Source organism: Caenorhabditis elegans, chromosome I (genome assembly GCF_000002985.6).
Source record: "Caenorhabditis elegans chromosome I".
In the NCBI taxonomy this organism is placed as follows: domain Eukaryota; kingdom Metazoa; phylum Nematoda; class Chromadorea; order Rhabditida; family Rhabditidae; genus Caenorhabditis; species Caenorhabditis elegans.
Genome location: NC_003279.8, coordinates 10,810,551 through 10,829,097, shown reverse-complemented (window position 1 = coordinate 10,829,097; position 18,547 = coordinate 10,810,551). Strand labels below are relative to the sequence as shown.

At 36.2% G+C, this 18,547-nt stretch overlaps 4 protein-coding genes across 5 annotated transcripts; 1 reads left to right on the top strand and 3 right to left on the bottom strand.

Moving 5' to 3' along the window:
* Window positions 1-692: 692 nt before the first annotated feature.
* On the bottom strand, window positions 693-5,735 carry C35E7.5 (Ig-like domain-containing protein; the record flags this gene model as incomplete). 2 transcript variants are annotated; one of them, NM_060429.7, is made up of 4 exons in its annotated part: window positions 693-1,781; window positions 2,314-3,405; window positions 3,840-4,802; window positions 4,913-5,735. In NM_060429.7, the coding sequence occupies 4 exons, from the start codon at window positions 5,715-5,717 to the stop codon at window positions 853-855; spliced, it is 3,789 nt and encodes a 1,262-aa protein (NP_492830.1). The 2 variants fall into 2 exon arrangements, with proteins under 2 accessions (NP_492830.1, NP_871885.1); NM_182085.3 differs by lacking the exon at window positions 693-1,781 and having other exon boundaries at window positions 2,309-3,405; window positions 4,913-5,717.
* Window positions 5,736-8,254: 2,519 nt separating this feature from the next.
* On the bottom strand, window positions 8,255-11,756 carry C35E7.6 (CABIT domain-containing protein). Its single transcript, NM_060428.3, has 4 exons — window positions 11,240-11,756; window positions 10,382-10,801; window positions 10,241-10,333; window positions 8,255-10,179 (listed from the first exon to the last, which is right to left on the bottom strand). The coding sequence occupies exons 1-4, from the start codon at window positions 11,736-11,738 to the stop codon at window positions 9,989-9,991; spliced, it is 1,203 nt and encodes a 400-aa protein (NP_492829.1). The 5' UTR covers window positions 11,739-11,756; the 3' UTR covers window positions 8,255-9,988.
* Window positions 11,757-14,160: 2,404 nt separating this feature from the next.
* On the bottom strand, window positions 14,161-15,286 carry C35E7.7 (uncharacterized protein). Its single transcript, NM_060427.3, has 3 exons — window positions 15,208-15,286; window positions 14,383-14,588; window positions 14,161-14,336 (listed from the first exon to the last, which is right to left on the bottom strand). Exons 1-3 carry the CDS (start codon window positions 15,281-15,283, stop codon window positions 14,211-14,213), a joined length of 408 nt encoding a protein of 135 aa, NP_492828.2. The 5' UTR covers window positions 15,284-15,286; the 3' UTR covers window positions 14,161-14,210.
* An 888-nt stretch (window positions 15,287-16,174) lies between these two features.
* Window positions 16,175-18,450, top strand: C35E7.10 (Tyrosine-protein kinase). Its single transcript, NM_060425.2, has 7 exons — window positions 16,175-16,390; window positions 16,437-16,541; window positions 16,591-16,965; window positions 17,299-17,532; window positions 17,789-18,073; window positions 18,125-18,232; window positions 18,277-18,450. The coding sequence occupies exons 1-7, from the start codon at window positions 16,325-16,327 to the stop codon at window positions 18,394-18,396; spliced, it is 1,293 nt and encodes a 430-aa protein (NP_492826.1). The 5' UTR covers window positions 16,175-16,324; the 3' UTR covers window positions 18,397-18,450.
* Window positions 18,451-18,547: the final 97 nt, after the last annotated feature.

Genomic DNA, 18,547 nt, shown 5'->3' with positions numbered 1-18,547 from the left:
AAGTTTTATCAAAAAAATTTTAATATCCAAAATATAGAAAAATACTTTGCAAGTATTTTGTTAGTTGAAAAAGTTTTTATAAAACCAATAGCAACCAAGATATAAGCTTAAAGTTTCAAGTGCACGAAATCTTACAAAATTTTATAATTTCAGGACATCCTTCCATGTTTTTTATCTGCAATTCTACTTGTCAAAAGTCAAGAATACGCAACGTGCTCAAGCACAAAAGATTGTTCCGATAATAGAACATGCATCAACAAACAGTGCATCACCCTTCCTGACGTGATAAAAAGCTGCCGATCTGTAGCTCAATGTAACTGGATGATCGAGTATTGTATTGATGGAAAGTGTGCTCCGAGAAAGGATATAACCAGATGTGCCAACGACAACCAGTGCGGGCCACGTCATAATTGTGCATTTGGAAAGTGCCATCAGATATATTTTAACAAGAAGTCTGAAAAAACCTTTGGAATGTGCGGCATTTTCTGCAAGAAATGTGTTAACCATGCTTGTGTTGCTTGACTATAATAGGGTTTTAACGAAAATTGTTGAACTATTCCCCCGTTTTGAGCAATACCGCGAAGCTCAAAGTTCCCAAAAAAAATTTTTTGCTGATCTATCTTCCTTGTGAGTAACACGTCATAAATTATTATTATATATTTTCCAGCTTTTAAACTTCAAATATTTCAATTATGAGTGAGGTGCTTTATTTGAAAAATCTTTTTGGAATTAAATTTCAAGTTTTTTTACAGAAAAAAAAACAAGTTCAGAAAGGAGCAAAAATACAGAAACAAATTTGTGGATGAAGGGGTACATGATAATTTTTAGGGAGGAAACATTTTAAGAATAGAATTAAGACAAGATGCATCCTGGAAAATTTTGATCGGCTTCGGCGATTTGCGACGCAGTGAATGAAGCATGAATAGTTGGATCCATAAAATCCTGATAATTCGATTCAGAAACCAGAGATTCTTTATCAGAAGCAAAATCCATATCTCTATCCAAATAGGAAATATCACTTCCCATTGAACTTCCCGAGTCGTCGGCGATTGAGAATTCAATAGCAGTGGATGTGGAAGAGATCATTGAAATACTACTATTATCATCAGATAGATCAGAGACAAGCTCCAAGTCATTATCTTCAATATCAGAAGGTTCAAGAGCAGTTGTGGTAGATTTTGTGTCATCTTCAGCTTCGACATGCTCCATGAGCTCAAGAGAATCGCTCTCTTGGGTGATATCCAGAGAATTATCGTCTTCAAAGTCCAATGGTTCCACAGCAGTGGTAGTTGATTCAACGTCACAGTTGTCTTCAATATCAGATGGTTCAAGAGCAGTTGTAGTGGATTGTGTGTCATCTTCAGCTTCGACATGCTCCACGCCCTCAAACGATTCGTTTTGTTGAGTAACATCCATAGAAAGACTTTCTTCAAAGTCCAATGGCTCCACGGCAGTAGCAGTCGATTCAAAATCACAGTTGTCCTCAAAATCAGAAGGCTCCAGTGCGGTGGATGTGTACTCAGCATCTTCATTATCTTCAATATCAGATGGTTCAAGAGCAGTAGTCGTCGATTCAACGTCATCTTCTCTGGTCACCTTCGCTAGCACCGATTGCATCTTTTTCCAGGTGTTATTGTCAAATTCCACACCCACCCTTTCGTTGAATGCTTTCTTGTTGCTGAACATTTCTTTAAAGTTGCTTTGAGTTTCAGGTTTTGCTAACGAGAATGCTATTGCTAATTGATCAAATATGGCTGCTTTCGAGTTGACAAGTTTGATATCTGAAAGGAAAAGTGAATTAGACAAGTTTGTTTGACCCAAAGTTTAGGAATATTATTAATGATGAAATTATCAATAAAACTATTTGATATCGGTTTTGCGGCTAAAGCCATGCTAACTTTGTGTATATATTTATTGATTAGAGATATAAATAAATTGACAACACGTATTGCGCACTTTTTTGAATTTTCACTTTGCGAATAGCAGAGAACAGGTTGCATATCTAGGGCTAAATTCGAGGCCTGGGCCTAAGGAAATCGGCACGTAAGCCAAAAGGCCTAATTGTAAGCTAGGGAAATACTTGTTTGTTTTGAAAAACTAAAAAAAGGAGATATTCGGAGCTGTATAAAGACTCAGCCAAGAAACAAGTTTCTAGATTCAAACTTTCAGTCCTAAATGAAGACTCACTAGTACCATCAGACGTAGAAACTTAGAAATTAAAAAATCTTAAAATGTCTTAAAATGAGTATAGTTAAGGGAGCAAAAGGTGTTGTCATGTTAGTTTTTTCTATGTAGTCGGAGAAAATAACTAACAATGTTTAATTTCATTCTGTACTTTCTTTTCTTCGTTGTTTTCTTTTCCCTCCTCTTCTTCTTCCTCCTCATCCTCTTCCTCATCTTCATACTCACTCTCTTCATCTTCATATTCCTCTTCGTCCTCATCCTCTTCACTATCTTCATCCTCCTCTTCATCTTCATCTTCTTCACTTTCTTCCTCATCCTCATCCTCATATTCCTCCTCATCTTCATCTTCATCTAAGCAATCACTATCATCTTCCACCTCAACCTTCTTGGTCACTTCCAATGTTTCCACCTTTTCCACCAACGATTCCACAGTCAAATCGGTTAGTGGTTCCTCAGAACCTTTCAGATCCTCCTTCAGCATGACGACATTGTATGGAAAATTGGCGAATCCCATGTTATTCGAGCGGAATCCAAGAATATTGAGACTTCTATCCTTGCTTGACACCAGAATGACTGCGTTATCAGTATAAGGACTGGTTGATGTGATAACGTTTTGTAGTGATGGGATACTGTGGTTTAAGCTTGACTTTGAGCAATGATCACAGCCGACATGTTCTTCGAAGGATCCTGTGATTTTGTTGTAATAGTAGAAGGCATTCGATTTAGCGTGAGAGTTGTAGGCGTTGATGAGGACGTCTTTAATGTGAGAGCAATAGACTCGGAAATTTGGATACAAAACTGGTCTGGTTGTATCATAAGAAGGAATCTCCAATGTTTTTTTGGTAGTCATTCCAGAATTTTGAACTTCTACAATTTCTTCTAGAACTTGAGATGGTTTAACTGCGATGAATGTATTGATTTTTGCATCAAATGCAACTTTAATCAGTCGACCTTCTTGGTTTGTCAAAAGTAGGCAGGGCCACTTAGACCTCTCACATTGCATCGGCATAATTGTCCAATTTGGAAGAACAGTTGAATAGCAGATGACTCGTGGGCATAGCTCGCAGGTGGATTGATAGTGGAAATGAGCAGTTTTTGGGCTGAAAATGTAGCTTCTTGTAGACTTGGTGACCTCGTCGAACGCAGTGATGACGAATTGGCCAATATGTGGGCAGAAGCTACAGCATTTTGGGAAGAGGTTGAAGTCGAAGACTGGGGGAGCTGAAAAATTAGTATTTAATGCTTGCCATTTCCAACTAATTTCAGTTTCTTCTAGCATCCACAGAAGCTTCAATAGTTTGTAAAAGTTGGCGAAATCTTGGTGTAAGTTGACTAGACGCTAATAATAAGTCAACAAGTTAGGATTGTTGGCGAAAGTTGAGTGTAAAGTACGGCCAACTTTCGTCAACTTCCGCTAATTTAAACCAAACTATATTCATTTCAATCAATTTTACAACGGAGTGGCAAAAGTATGCCAAAGTTGACTAAAGAATCTTATAGCTAGGAAAAGTTGACGAAAATTAGTATTACAGTGACGAAAAGTTGAAATTGGAAATCAAATGGTTGAAGTCAAGTTTTTTCAAAAATTGGCGAAATTCCAAGCCTAAAAGTCTAAAAAGAACCCTTGTACCCCTTCATTTTCAGATCAAACCTACCATTTATCATCTCTTGTTGCTTCTTATGCGCGGCTTCTCTCTCCTTGTTCTTAAGCATTTCTGCAATTTTCCCCTGCTCCATTTCAAGGACTTTCTTCAAATCGAACACCTTCTTCTCCAATTCTGCATTCAGAACCTCAAATTCTTTTCTCGAGTCGTTCATCTTTTTCAAACTCTCCAAGTGCATGTTGCATTCCTTTTCAAGAGAAGAAATGGCCTCTCGGTGCTTTTCGACTGCTTCATCAACCATCTTTTTGTTCGCTTCCACCTGATATTTTCCATACACATTCAGAACATCTTCAACAGTTTGGATTTTCCTCCATCCATTCGATTGTGGTACTGGTACATGGACATTCATTACTTTCAGTGGAGCCATGGCTTCATACTTTCTACTACACTCATTCAATCCAACCTTTATGAAGCGACCTTCTTTATTTGTTTTCAAGATGATCGCGCATCTTGTGAATGGAGAGATTGAAGAGGCAATGACTTGGGATGAATCGATGACTGAGCTTTTACAAGTGGAGCATCCGGAATGCTCATGAACATGGCCTGTTGAGCTGTTGTAGAAATAGAATCCATCTGTCTGAGTGAAGTTGTTGAAAGCTGTGAAGAGGGTACGATCATTATGGGTACAAGAGACAATGGTTTTTGGAGTAAGATCCCAATCCAAGGAATATCTCTCAGATTCTTCTACTTCTGTTTCCACTGAGAAGAGACCAAACGCCTCAAAATATTCACTTTTGAAGAGCTCATATTGACGGGTGGTATCATTCCGACGGTATGGTTTCACACTTCCATCTTTAAAGGAAATAGTATCAAACTTATAGAGTCCATTCGACGATACACGATCCTTGCGGATTACAAGACATTCTGTGCCATCTTGAAGAACAACGAGCTTCTTTTCTGGCTTTGAGACTGGTGGAAGTGAGCCCAGTTGGGATGAACTCATTCGTTCTCCAGCTGAAAGTTTAAAAGTTTTATGCTTCAACTGTGTTTTTAAACTGTGTTTTAAACTGTGTCAACTGTGTTTAAAAAGGTTTTTTTCAAAATTTTCAAAGAATGACACTTACCCCACAATAGCTGCTCCGTGTTCACTTGGATCAAACGCATACGAGCTGCAAATGCAGTACTGAACTTTTCTTCAACAATTCCGAGCATTTTGTTGATTGATCCTGAAGCCAATGTTTCCACATCCAACGTTCTAACATGATCAAAATACTGGAATTTCTCATTCCATTGGTATTTGGAAATATTTCCATCTGGATTCACAAAATACTCCATGTTTCCTTGTTCCTTGTTCAGCCAGGTAACTTGCAAACTGATAAGCTCCTTTCCCTTCCGATCCTGGTATGGTAAAGGAGTACCAGCAAGCTTGGAGATTTGTTGATTCAAGTAGTGACGGCGAATCGCAAATTTGGTATTCTCAATGCATTCTTTGCATTTCGAGTAGGTAAATGACTGTGTTTTGGGATTGAATGTCATTGGGAATTCCTCATCAGTGTCCTTCGCAAAAATGGTCATTTCGTCGCATTGCTCACAGTACTCGGAGCACATAATTTCCAAATTAACATTCATGAATCTGCGTTCATCAACTTCGAGTTCTGGCTCCAACTCTAATGGTATGTCCTTCATCATTTCTACCATCTTTTCCAAAAGTCGTTGCTCCTTGTACTCACAGCAGACACACTCAACACGTCTCCATGGCAACAATTCAGTTTTGAGCTGGTACTTGAAGACTCCTCCATTACGAGCGGCGTTTTTGCAGAAAATAATGATATCATTGGTTTTGCATCTACGAGAGTAGAGTAGAGTCAGATCAGTTTCCATTACAGATTCTGGATGGGATTCGGTCTTGAGAAGAGTAGATACAGACATTTCAAGTGTGAGGTCGATCTGAAATGAAATGTAAGTTTAGTTGAAAAAGTTGAAAAATAAAAGTTATTTTGTTCAACTTTGACAGCGTATATCTCGGTTTTCTTGGCAAAAATTGTCAACTAATGAAATATTTTTTGTTTATTTTCCTAAAATGTGGTAATTTAATATTTTTGATATTTGTAATACGAGCCAAGAAACTAAAAAAGGGGAAGGGTCGATCCTATTAGTTTTGCGCCTTATCACTCTACTTCGAGAGCTCATAATTCGACTGTCTTTTGTCCTAGCAAAAAAATTTAAGTAAAAAAATATTGATTGTTTCTTTTCCTACAGCTTTGTAGTTGAAGTCTTTTTGATAAATTTTGTGAAAACCGAGATATGGGATGTTAAAGTAGAGACATGAGGAGCGAGACTATCCCTACTAGTTTTGTACCCTGTTACTCTACTTTATCTCGGTTGAAATTTGTTGAATTAAACCATTTTTTAATTAATCGAATACTTCTAAATTTATATTTAATATTTCATCTGTTGAACAATTTTTGTGAAAACCAAAGTCTGCCAAGTTATACGCTATCAAAGTAGAGACTGAAAGGGAAAGAAAATACAGTACATGTTTTTTTAAAATATGAAAGAAAAAACCATAATAAAAGAAAATATCAAAAACAAATCGGAAAAAGAAGACTGCTGAGCAGGTCGATCTGCATCTCGAATGAGCCCACTCTGCGCAGCACACAGACTAGGACGGGGCCGATGGTGTGCAGCGTTCGATCGACACGGTTCTCCGTAGAAATAGTGTGGAGAGGAAGAGACGCAGGTTATTGAGGACGCGCAAAAAGAGAAAGAAGAGGAGATGATGGTCCGATAGACGACGTGTCGTATTTGAATATAGGGTTGGATTATGAGAGGCGGTGGACAACTGGCCAAATTGCAGAGAGGTCAACTGGTTGGAGTGGGTTGTAGCAGTAGTTCTCGAAAGACTTTTGCATATATGTATGCTTTTGTATTTTGTATATATGTATGGTATTTCATGTCTTACACGATTAACTAATCGTATCAAAATAAATAAATAAATATCAGATGTTAATGAGTTTGGGAGTAATTGAAACATGATTATCTGTTTTATAGATCCCTATTGAAATATTGTTGAATATCCTGATTGCATAAAATAGCGTCGTATCAGCTTAACTTCTGGAAATTGAAAAGTAATCATCAAAAAATGCTGAACATTTTGTCAATTTTCAGTAAAACTCAACTGCAGGGCTTAAAAACTTGTAGGTTTCACTTTTTCGTTGCTAACTTCGGATGTTCATTGAATTTTTTTAAAAAATAGGTTATCTAATCTTCGATTTTCCTTTTTTGCTTTTTCACATTAAAATAACTACTTATCAACATGTTTTTCTTTTTTTCAAGTCTTTAACTTGTCAATTTATTCCGAGCCCCCGAAATTCCGAGCCCATCCGTGTGCAAAGATAGTTGCCACGTCACCCGTTTCTCTGCTCACTATCTCATTGTGCAACTCCCTCTATGAGAAGGTAACGGTTAAAGGTCAAATATTATCTAGGTTTACACTCTTTATGATGTCTCCATGCAAATATAGAATCGATAGCAATGGAACCAGGGGTGTGCGGATAATAGCCGATGTTAGCCGAATTCGCCGATCGGCTAATTCGGCTAACTCGGCTAATATTAGCCGAATTATCCGTTAGCCGACCTTTTTACCGATTAGCCGAATTAGCCGTTAGCCGACTTTTTGGCAGTTCGGCTAATACGTAGTTATCCATTAGCCGATATTGGCCGATGTTAGCCGAATTCGCCGATCGGCTATTTCGGCTAATTCAACTAACATATTTTTTTGGAAAACAAAATGTGGTGAATTTGTATGATTTTTTCCTATTTGAACAGTCGTTCATCCCTGAATTTGCTCAATAACAGTGAAAAAATTAACCCAAAACCTGAATTAACAGAATGGACAAAAAAAGCTTAACCAAATGAATATTTTCCGAATTAGCCGAATTAGCCGAAAATTAGCCGATTTGAATGACTGAGATTAGCCGAATTAGCCGTTAGCCGAAAATTTTGAAATTAGCCGTTAGCCGAATTATACGTTAGCCGGTTCTCAAAAAATCGGCATTAGCCGATTTATCCGTTAGCCGAAAAAATCGGTTATCCGCACACCCCTGAATGGAACCTTTTGAACAATACGAGAATCCTTGATGCATATGAGGAGGAAAATCAATTGAAAGTGAGCGAACAATTATGTCGGTCCTTTTGGGATCGGATTCGGTTTGCTTCAAGATGGACTGTCATTTGTGGGGATTACGTTTTAAATTCTTCCAAAGTTCCCAAGATATAATATCAACCAAATGTTCAATTGCTTAATGTTAAGTTTAAGATTTTCGAAACATGCTACGTGGTGTCAAGCTGTCCTATCACGGTTTGATCTACAAAAAGTCGGGATTTTTTCGCACAACAAATGTTATTTCAGTGTGTCTGCTGAACTGCTGTCTGCTAGACCTGAAGCTTTTTATTGATGTTACAGTTTTATTACATTTAATCTGCAGGATAAATTTATTGAATCGAAAAATGTTAACCAACAATCGTGTAGCTTAGGAAGATACATCAAGATATCTACATTTTTTCACAATGTACAGGGGACTGTATTCTACAAGAGCATATGACTTCTGTGGTAACTTGAGATAACATGGATAAGGGTCAAAAGAAGATTTAAACTAACAATTCTTTTTGCACACATTCATAATGTCTCGAAAAGTGAGCAAAAAGTGTTGTCTGTTTGTTTTAGAGGGTAATATATTTTTTTGAAAAGTGGTTATACAGTGCGCGTCAATGCTATAGGACCCCCCTCATTTTTTCGATATTGGGAAACTGAAAAAATTCCATGAAAAACTTTTGTGATATTCGGATTCAGCATGTCAAAAAACCCTAGGTTTCTGTGTTTTCACGAGTTTATCATTAAAACTATAGACACACGGCAAATATTTCAAAAATTAGGCCGCGTCACTGCTATAGGACCCCTTGGGATTTTCGAAAATTTTCACTGAAAATCTCGATTTTTTGACTATTTTCAGAAAAATAAGATTAAAAACTGTTTTAAATCTGGTTATTAGTTCAATTTTTTCTGTTTTCCAAACTTCTGTAATGATCGGAATCTTCAATTTAACAATTTTCTCACATTTTTAGACGTTGAAGCTCAACGTGAAGCTCACAAGTAACTTATGAGCTTGAGCTTACAATATCTCATGAAAAACGTATTCAAGAATATTCCTGTCAATTTCTGTCTGATTCCGTTCACAAATAGTATTTTTTGTAGCATTTTTAGTGCTGAGCTTTTGGCCAGTTTTCAGTGTGCTTCTTGATTATGATCCCATATCTAAGCTATGGCTTGATTAATCTTTTGGAAAGTAGTCAGAAAATGAAGCCCATATTTTTCACCACAGGTACCATAAACGTTGCTTGCACCAAACATTTTTGGCATAGCCTACAATTGACGGAATTCATATTCTCAATTCACAGTACATTTCCAAGATTTTTTATAACCCATCGCAAACTTTTCTCACGTGTAGGCTATACCAGAAATTTTTGGAGCAAGCAACGTTTATGGTACTTGTAGTGAAAAATGTGGGCTTCATTCCCTGACTACTTTCTAAAAAATGTGTCAAGGAATAGCTTAGATATGAGCTCATAATCAAGAAGCACACTGAAAACAGGCTAAAAGCTCAGCACTAAAAATGCTGCAAAAGGACTATTTGTGAACGGAATCAGACAGAAATTGACAGGAATATTCTTGAATACGTGTTTCATGAGATAATGTAAGCTCAAGCTCAAAAGTTACTTGTGAGCTTCTCGTTCAGCTTCAACGTCTAAAAATGTGAGAAAATTGTTAAATTGAAGATTCCGATCATTACAAAAGTTTGGAAAACAGAACAAGGTTGAGCTAATAACCAGATTTAAACCAGTTTTCAATCTTATTTTTTTGAAAATGGTGAAAAAATCGAGATTTTCAGTGAAAATTTTCGAAAATCCCAGGGGGTCCTATAGCAGTGACGCGGCCTAATTTTTGAAATATTTGCCGTGTGTCTATAGTTTTAATGATAAACTCGTGAAAACACAGGAACCTAGGTTTTTTGACATGCTGAATCCAAATATCACAAAAGTTTTTCATGGAATTTTTTCAGTTTCCCAATATCGAAAAAAATGAGGGGGGTCCTATAACATTGACGCGCACTGTATAAGGGTATTTTATTAGTTTTCAGCCACTACTCAACAAAATCAATATCGACGACCATCTCGAAAGAGTCATCGCTCGACAGGCTGCTACGGCTACTGCTCCGACTAGAGGAGCTCATCGAGAGAGAATCAGATTCTGGTTCGGACACCGAATCCATTTCATCATCGACTTTTTCTTCCGGCTCCACTGGTTTGAAAACGTAACGTTTGTAGTCATTATCTGAAAATATTTCAGTTTTAGGTGAAAAAAAAAACAGTTAAAGTATGTATGTAAAACTAACTTTTCTTGACAGGATTCTCAAGTTTCTTTGCCAAAAATGGTTTCACATTATGATAAAACCAGAGGATTGCTTTGATCTTTTTGCATACAATATCTGCAAAAATCTTTTTCACATTATTAGACATTCTTCTCCTAATCTCACCCTGCGTTTTTTCAATCTCTTCAATAAAACTCTGAATTTCCTCATCACTCTCAACAATTGCCTTTTCTTCCATTGGATCAAATGATGCTGTCTCCCGATTATAATGGAATTTCTTCAGTTCTCCAATTCCAGGGGTACATCTGATACTGATTGCTTGCTCAGTTTTTGTGCTCATTGTCACATTGATAAGCTTCGCGATATTTGGCATTTCTTGCTTAATTTCGATGTCGGACATGACTACCTCAAGAAATTGATGATGATATCTATCGAATACATATTGTCCGATTTTGTTGGTTTTCTTGTTCTTAGCAATTAGAATACTGTCATGTGGTAAGAAGACACTCTTTTCCTTGACCAATGGGATCAGGTCACTTTCCATTACTTTGCTGTCCAGTGTAAGATCTTCCATTGCTGCGGTCACTGAAATATTCAATTGTTATTTCGTTTTAAAATTTGTTTTAAAGAAAATCACTCAAATCGAACCAAGATATGGGCAGAACCAATTATTGATTTTTCCACTTTTTTTTATGTTAGTCAAATGTTCATTATTTTGTTCAACTAGTAATCCAGCTAGGATTTAGAATGGACAGTTGTCCAACGCTTCTACGTGTATTTGGGCCTGATTCGGGATTTGAACGAGTACGTTTTTTATGTAGATACCTACAAAAATTTTAAACTAGAGGTCCACTTTGAACTCGAAAAACTGTTTAGAAATGCTTTCAGACGGGCTGTCAGCTCATTAAATTATTGCATTTTTTGCAGTCGGTGAAAAAATGCAAAAAAAATTCAGGTTGACATTTTTCTGCGTTTCCGTTTTTCAAATTTACTGTTTCAATTCTTTAATTTTTAAAAACTAACCATCCTTCAGTTGTGTCAAGGCTTTAATTTCAGTTGGTGACATATCCACATAATTTTTCTCAATTTCATCATAACACATTTTCAAAACTCTTCCTTCCTGGCTCATAGTGAGAACAATTGGTCTTCTTATTTTTGGGCTCGCCGCGACGAGCAAAATCTGCTTGACATTGGTCGATTTCTTCGGATCCAGATGACATTGATCGCATTTCGTTTCGTGAAAACTCAGGGTTTCCGAGTCGAAAAGATATTGGAGGTTCATTCGGAGTAAGTGGTTGTAGGCGAAAATGATGTTCTTATGAATGTGTGGGCACCATACCGAGTGATGGGGAGTCAGGTCACTGTCCATTTGAACTGGTTTACCATCTACGCAGACAATCTTCTCAAAGGCTCTTTTTGTCACGTTGAAGAAGAACTTTTCTGAAGATCCATCTGGTAGCTTGACAATGATGATCTTTCTATTTGACTCGAGGCAGTTCACAGTTTCAAAAACAACATCCATTTTTGACTGAAAATTGTGCATTTTGAAAAATGGAGAACAAGAGTAAAATTAAAAGATGGAGTAGGGAGTAGAAGCAGCGGGGATATTTCATAATTTTTTTAAATACAGTAAATTGTTTAAAGTTGGAATAGCGCCAGTGGGGTAAATGCCAAAATGACCAAATTTCATAGGAAAACGTTTCAAAAAAATTTCTGAAAACTTTGTTCTCTCTCAAAAAATGGCATTTACTCAGTTTTTGCCACTCCTAACTTTTGAAATCGATCAAAAAATTCTACGATTTTTATACTTTAATTTTGTTTTAATTATATGTGTTAAAACAATTTAGCTCTGAATTTCCTTAAAATCTCATGCTTTTCAAAAATATGGCAATTTGCTAAAACTTTGACTGGAAGTTCATGAAAATCGCCACTGGCGCAAAGTTGAATTTTTAAGATCAATTTAATTTGGTAAAATTTCAAAGTTATAGACTTTTGAGAAATTTCGAGTATTTTTGCCTGTTTGAACTCCAATAACTTTTTAATACAAATAGTTTTAACGTAATTAGAATATCAACTTATTTAGGAAAAAACTACATTTTTCGGATGACTTCCAAAATTACTAAAAGACCGAAAACTGAGTATTTGCCACTTTGAAAACTTCAAAAAATGTTTAGTGTGATTTTTTCCCCTTTATTGATTGTTTATAATTCATTCAAAGTTGGAAACCTTTCAGTTAAAAACACATACTATTGAATTATAGTCATTGTCTGTGTAATGCATATCAAATTAAACATGTCAAATCGAAACAATTTATTTTAAAACATAAAAGAGTTAAAAACAAAAAAAGAAGATTCATTGCTTGAATGCAAAACCATTATAAGAGAGAGTGGTATGCATACGAGAGAACCCCCGTGTGTAGAGGGACAGACGCAGAGATGCCAAGATGCTTGAAGGGAGTGAAGAGACCGAGGTCAACGAAGAGTGAGCGAGAGGGAAAGAGCCGTGAAAATAAAAGCGATTTGGTTGGAAAAAATGAGAGCGGATCCGAGCTTTATCACGAGGTGGTTTTTTTTTAAGAACGTGACTTCTTTGAAAGAGTCAGAAGGGATTTTCTATCAACCTACTCATAATAGTTCAACTTTCTGGCCAAAATTTTGATGGCTTTCAGTATGGTTAGAGTTAGGTAAGCAATTTAAAGGCTTTCAGGAAAAGCTTATCTTTTTGTAAAAAATATCTGAAATTCTGAAATCACCAAAAGAAATTTCAAATTTTCTAAAATTATTGCATAATATTCAGGTAAGCGTAAACATCCTAAAACCCACAAAAAACGTTACAGTTTTATTTCAGTGGTGGAAACTCATAATTCAGATTCATTTTAGATTTGGAAGTGGAGCAAAGAATATTTTTAAACGATTTTAATATTTTAATTCCGTTTTATTTGTTTGCATTTCACCATTTAAAAAGTTTAAATCTGCATCAATTACTCAAAAATATGTCCAGATTTTGGAAAAATTTGCCTATATGCCAAAACTTTTACTAAAATTTTGGAATATCTAAAAAAATTGGGAATGGTTATAATGTGATGTTCAGTCATATTGGACTATTTTCCAGACTACATAGATATAAATTAGATATGACAGAATTATGTTCCAAATATTTGTATTTAAATGTTTAAGAAAAATTGCTGTAGATTTCTCAAAAAAAATATTTAAAATATATGTACTAAACCTCTATTGCTTTAACAATATAAATAGTTTTTTAGGCTCAATTTAAGGTATCTTTGAAGGTTTGATAGATCTAAATCGTAAAACACTTTTCAAAAAATCGGTTCAAACTCTTTGCTACAGATAAATCAGATATCATACTACTGATAAAATCATTGAACAGCATTATCAAAAAAGGGTGCAGCTACTGCTATCTCGATATGAAAAGGTTATTTGTGGAGGGGGGCAACCAAGGCGAGGTCAACTGTGACGTCACACCTCTTTTACGCAATCGTTGGCAGAGGTAGCACAGTCAAACCAAATAAAAGGAAAGGGTGTTGTAGATTTGCTGAAAATGCTACGTTAATTGAATATTTTAAATTTTATATTTTGGGAATGCTATGGACAGTTTAAACTAATAAAAACTGGAATCTACATATTTTGATAAAATTGAACTTCACTGAATTCTGGAAATTAAATTTTTAGAACTCGTTTTGGCGTTTATTCTGTCGAAAATGAAACTATTTGGGCTAGTTTTTGAGCTATAAAATAAAACATAGATTTTATATGTACCTGGAAACAATTTGAGAGAATTTGAAAATATTTAATGTTTTCGAAAAAATGAAATTACTATTTGATGGAATTGAATAGCAAAAAGGTTTAAGATTATGTTTCGATAAAAAACTTCCAGAGTGTTTTTCTACTCTTACAGACCGTCAAAATAGTAAGAGACAGCGCTGAGAAAATAAATTCATTAACGAGAATCCCATTTTCCAAAGTTTCAACTATTATTAGTCTTTCTTGCAGGAGAAAAATGTAATTTTGAGCTTATCATCATAGGTTTCTGCTTGTCCGTCATAATACCATTTCTTAGCTTCACATTTTATTCCAAGGACAGTATTTGGATTTGGGTAAATCTAAAATATATGGAAATAAAAGTTAATGGCAATTATATTCACTTACATTTGAGTTCACCAATATTTTTTTGGTTTCAACAATGAAACCGGCAACCGAATAACCATTTGGACAAGTGGTAACGATGGATTTGCATTCTGGATAAGTGACTACTGGGGCAAGGAATTGGTCTTCGGTGTATTGTTTGGCTATTTCTGGATATTCGGTTTGAAGCCAATTGAATTCAAATGTTGGTTGTCTGATGCACCCGCATTCTGAAATTTTCAGGGAATTTCGGAAAGCCGAATATATATTTTATTTTATTTTTTTAAGTACTGAGAAGTAGCTGGTAAACATAAAATTGAACATTATCATACCAGAATGAAAGTAAAATGATGAAATTATAGAACCTACACAAATTTTTATTATTGTCTACGAAGATTTTCCAAAACTCCACTAAAACTTAATGTCCCTGTCAAAACTACTTTCTAAAAAATGCGTCAATCTATACTCAAACTTTGAAATGTGCTATTTGCAAATTTATAACTGAAATTTCCATTAAAAATATTAACTGTGAAACTCAACTCGGAGAACTTTTAATTGTCTCCTGAAAGTGTTCAGTTCATATTTAGTGTTTTTCAGCGATATTTTTGGGAATTTCCGATATTCCATAATTATATCGGTGATTTTTTAGAAATTGTTTTATTGAAAAAAAATTAAATTTTAAGTCAATACATTTTTGTGCAAAATTTCTTTAATAGGATACGTTAGGGGCTAAACTACTAGCTAAAACAGTAGCCTATATAGATTTTTAGAGAGTTTTGCAGAAAGTATCCAACAAAACCAAGCTATTTCTTATAAAATTAACTACACTAAATTAAATGATTTACGTACCATTTTCAAGTGGATTCTTGCACAATTGAGCGGCAAAGATCATTAGAAGAAGGACAAGAAGACTGATAGCTGACATTTTGATGGTGTTTGCTTTTTCGTTTCAATTTCATCGGCTTTTATTCGGTTCCGATCTCCCATATTAGCTAATTCAATATTCAAAATTCAAAATTCAAATGGGACAACTGGCAAATGGTAATTAGTTTTGCACGGTGGAATTGACAGGGCAAAGAATGAAAATGTGATGTGGAAGTTTGCATTTAGTAAAAAGCAATTTTTATGATAAAAGTAAATACATTTCGGCTTGTAAGAACTGGAAAGTGCGCATTCGTTCAATAAAACTAACGGAAACCAAGATTAGTCGTGAACAATGAACAAAGATGCTTACTCCCGATCGATGCACCATGTATACTGCTGTTCTTTGAAAGCCAGATCTCGGTTGAATTGAAAGACAATTATGAACTTTTAACCAAAAACTAAAGAAAATAATTCACCTCCTATTGATGCACCATGTGTACAGCTATAATCTGGAGGTCAATATTTCGGATTTTTAACTTATCAGAAAATTAAAATTTTCAAACTTTAAAGCAATGGATGAAAAATATTTTATCATTCAAAATTTTCTCATAAAATAAATGACAGATAAGGTTCGAGTTTTTAAATCTAAACAATTGTAGTTTGCGCCATATCGATGCACCATGTTACTTCTCATGTTTAGCAGTTCATATCTCAGTTCTTTGTAATGTTATCAAAAAAGTTTTAACTACAAAGGTCGATGCACCATGTCTGACTTTCTCACTCTAGTAATCCAGCTGTCGAAGTAAAGACCGCATTTTTGAACGTATTCATTTCTTCTATGAAATTCTTTTTTGAAATTTAATCATTTTTCAAAAATATCTCAAAAATGTGAACCATTTACGTGAACTCATAAAACCTCCACAAACTTCCAAAGTTTACTGCGTGGCAAATCATAATTTTATCTCTGCCCTAAATCTCCAAAAATCAATCAGTCTCAGAATTCGGAATTCAGTATTTGATATAAATCCTTGCATTGATTGTGTCCAATCACACTTTGCACAAGCTTCGTTAGATCTTAACAAGATTAAAACAAGCTGATATCATGACTGATAAGGATCTACTTCATCAAAAGTACTATCACGGATTGCTGCCGAGAGAGGACATTCAGGTGAGTTGTGCTACTGATGGTTATTCAGACTATTGTCTTGTTTCAGGAGATGCTTAATAAACCCGGTCAGTTCTTGCTCAGAACATCGGAGCCTGTTAAAGGAGAAAAGAGGCAGTTCGTGTTGTCAGTTGTAGGTGAAAAGAAGACTTCTGTTAGTGATTATCTTTCCCGGGATTCCAATTAAACTTCTTCTTTTCCAGGCTAATCACTTTGTTGTTCGTGAGAGTGATCACAAAGTCTACGTTGATAAGATTGGCTTCCCAACAATCATCGAACTCGTCAATCACTATGTGTCGACCAAAGAGAGCTTCTCGACCAAGGATGGAACTGTCAAGGCTGTGCTGAAGCAGGCTGTGGAGCGTCAGAAATGGGAGCTGTACCATGAGGATGTGGAGTTGACGAAGAAGCTTGGAGAGGGAGCATTTGGAGAAGTATGGAAGGGGAAGCTCCTGAAGATTCTGGATGCAAATCATCAGCCTGTACTTGTCGCTGTGAAGACTGCAAAGCTGGAGAGTATGACGAAGGAGCAGATCAAGGAGATTATGCGGGAGGCTCGATTGATGAGAAATCTTGATGTGAGTTTGAGATGAAAGCCTTATGATTCTTGGAATAGTCTTGCTCTGCTTGGGTAATTTCGGGCCAAGCTGCTGGTTCAAAGCGAACGCTAATTAGTAGTAGTAGTAGTAGTGATGTATCACAGGGCTTCGAAAAAGTCATTGTGGATCCACGTGGATTTAAGGAATCTGTGGGAAGCTGTAAAGATTTTCCCTTAGTTTAAATAAGCCTTAGTCTCTGATTTTCTCGCAGATAAAAAACTTTGAGATCATAGTAATCGGGGCGTTGCTAATTAGTTCAGAAATAAACACATTATATTCCCCTGCACTACATTTTTCAATGATTTATTTCAGCATATCAACGTCGTCAAATTCTTCGGAGTAGCAGCTGGCACGGAACCTCTTTACGTGATCATGGAGTTGGCTGATGGTGGAGCACTCGATTCTGCCCTTGGGAAGCTCCATTTCCCGATGATCAAGAAGTACGAGTTGATCTACCAAGCTGCCAATGGTCTCGCCTACATCCACGAGAAGAACCTGATGCACCGGGATGTCGCTGCTCGTAACTGCCTTTATGGTGGTGGACAGGTACTGTAGATTCACCTAGATAATAATAATAATAATTTATTACGCTCGCTGGGAGACGTGAAGGAATACAGAATACAAAAGTTATTGTTCGCTTGAACTAGAATTGGTGCAGTCGGGCAATCGTTTCCATTCCATTAGAATGTTGTCCTTGTCCTTGCGTTGTCCTTGCGTAGACTCCCCCATAGTGGGCGAGCGATTCCCGAGTGAAAATAATCACGGATCTAGATGCATCTAGAAGTTAACAAACAACTTTCAGGTCAAGATCGCTGATTTCGGACTGTCCCGTGAAGGTGCGGACTACACGATGGATCTGAAAAAGAAGGTACCAATCCGTTGGTTGCCTCCAGAGACCATTCGTTCGGGTCTTTATACTCCAAAGACTGACGTCTTCGCTTTTGGAGTGATGGCATGGGAAATCACCGAGGATGGGAAGGAGCCATATCCTGGATTCAAGGTTATTGAGGTGGCAATGAAGGTTCTCCAAGGATACCGTATGCCGTTCAGCCCGGAGGTAAACAAGGAGTTTGCAGAATTCATCTTGGTAAGAATCAATTCAGATTAATGTAGTTACCGTAATCCAATAACTTTTAAGACGAAATGCTGGCCGGAAAAGTATGAGGATCGTCTCCCAATGAAGGACATTTGCAAGTGGATGAAGTCGTTTGTCAAGGCTCAAGGAGGAGATACTGGTCCAGGCGGAGTGAGTTTTTGTCAAAATGTTTTAAATTTCATGATTTCTTACAGATGATGTCGAAGATTGGCAAGAAAATGAAACGGTCAAACTCGCGTGAGAAGAGCAAAAGCTCGACTATGACTGCTGCACATGGGCAAGATCAAGGTGCAATGACAGCCATTGAGAAATAGTGAACTTTCTACATGTATTATGAATAGTTTTGAGAATAAAGTTTATTGAGAAAAGTTTTTATTCAATTAAAAATTGTGGAAGTGTCAATCATAGTCCTTCGCCAGTTTTGATGGTTATTTGGCTTGTCCAATGCAAGTCCCATTCGTCCAC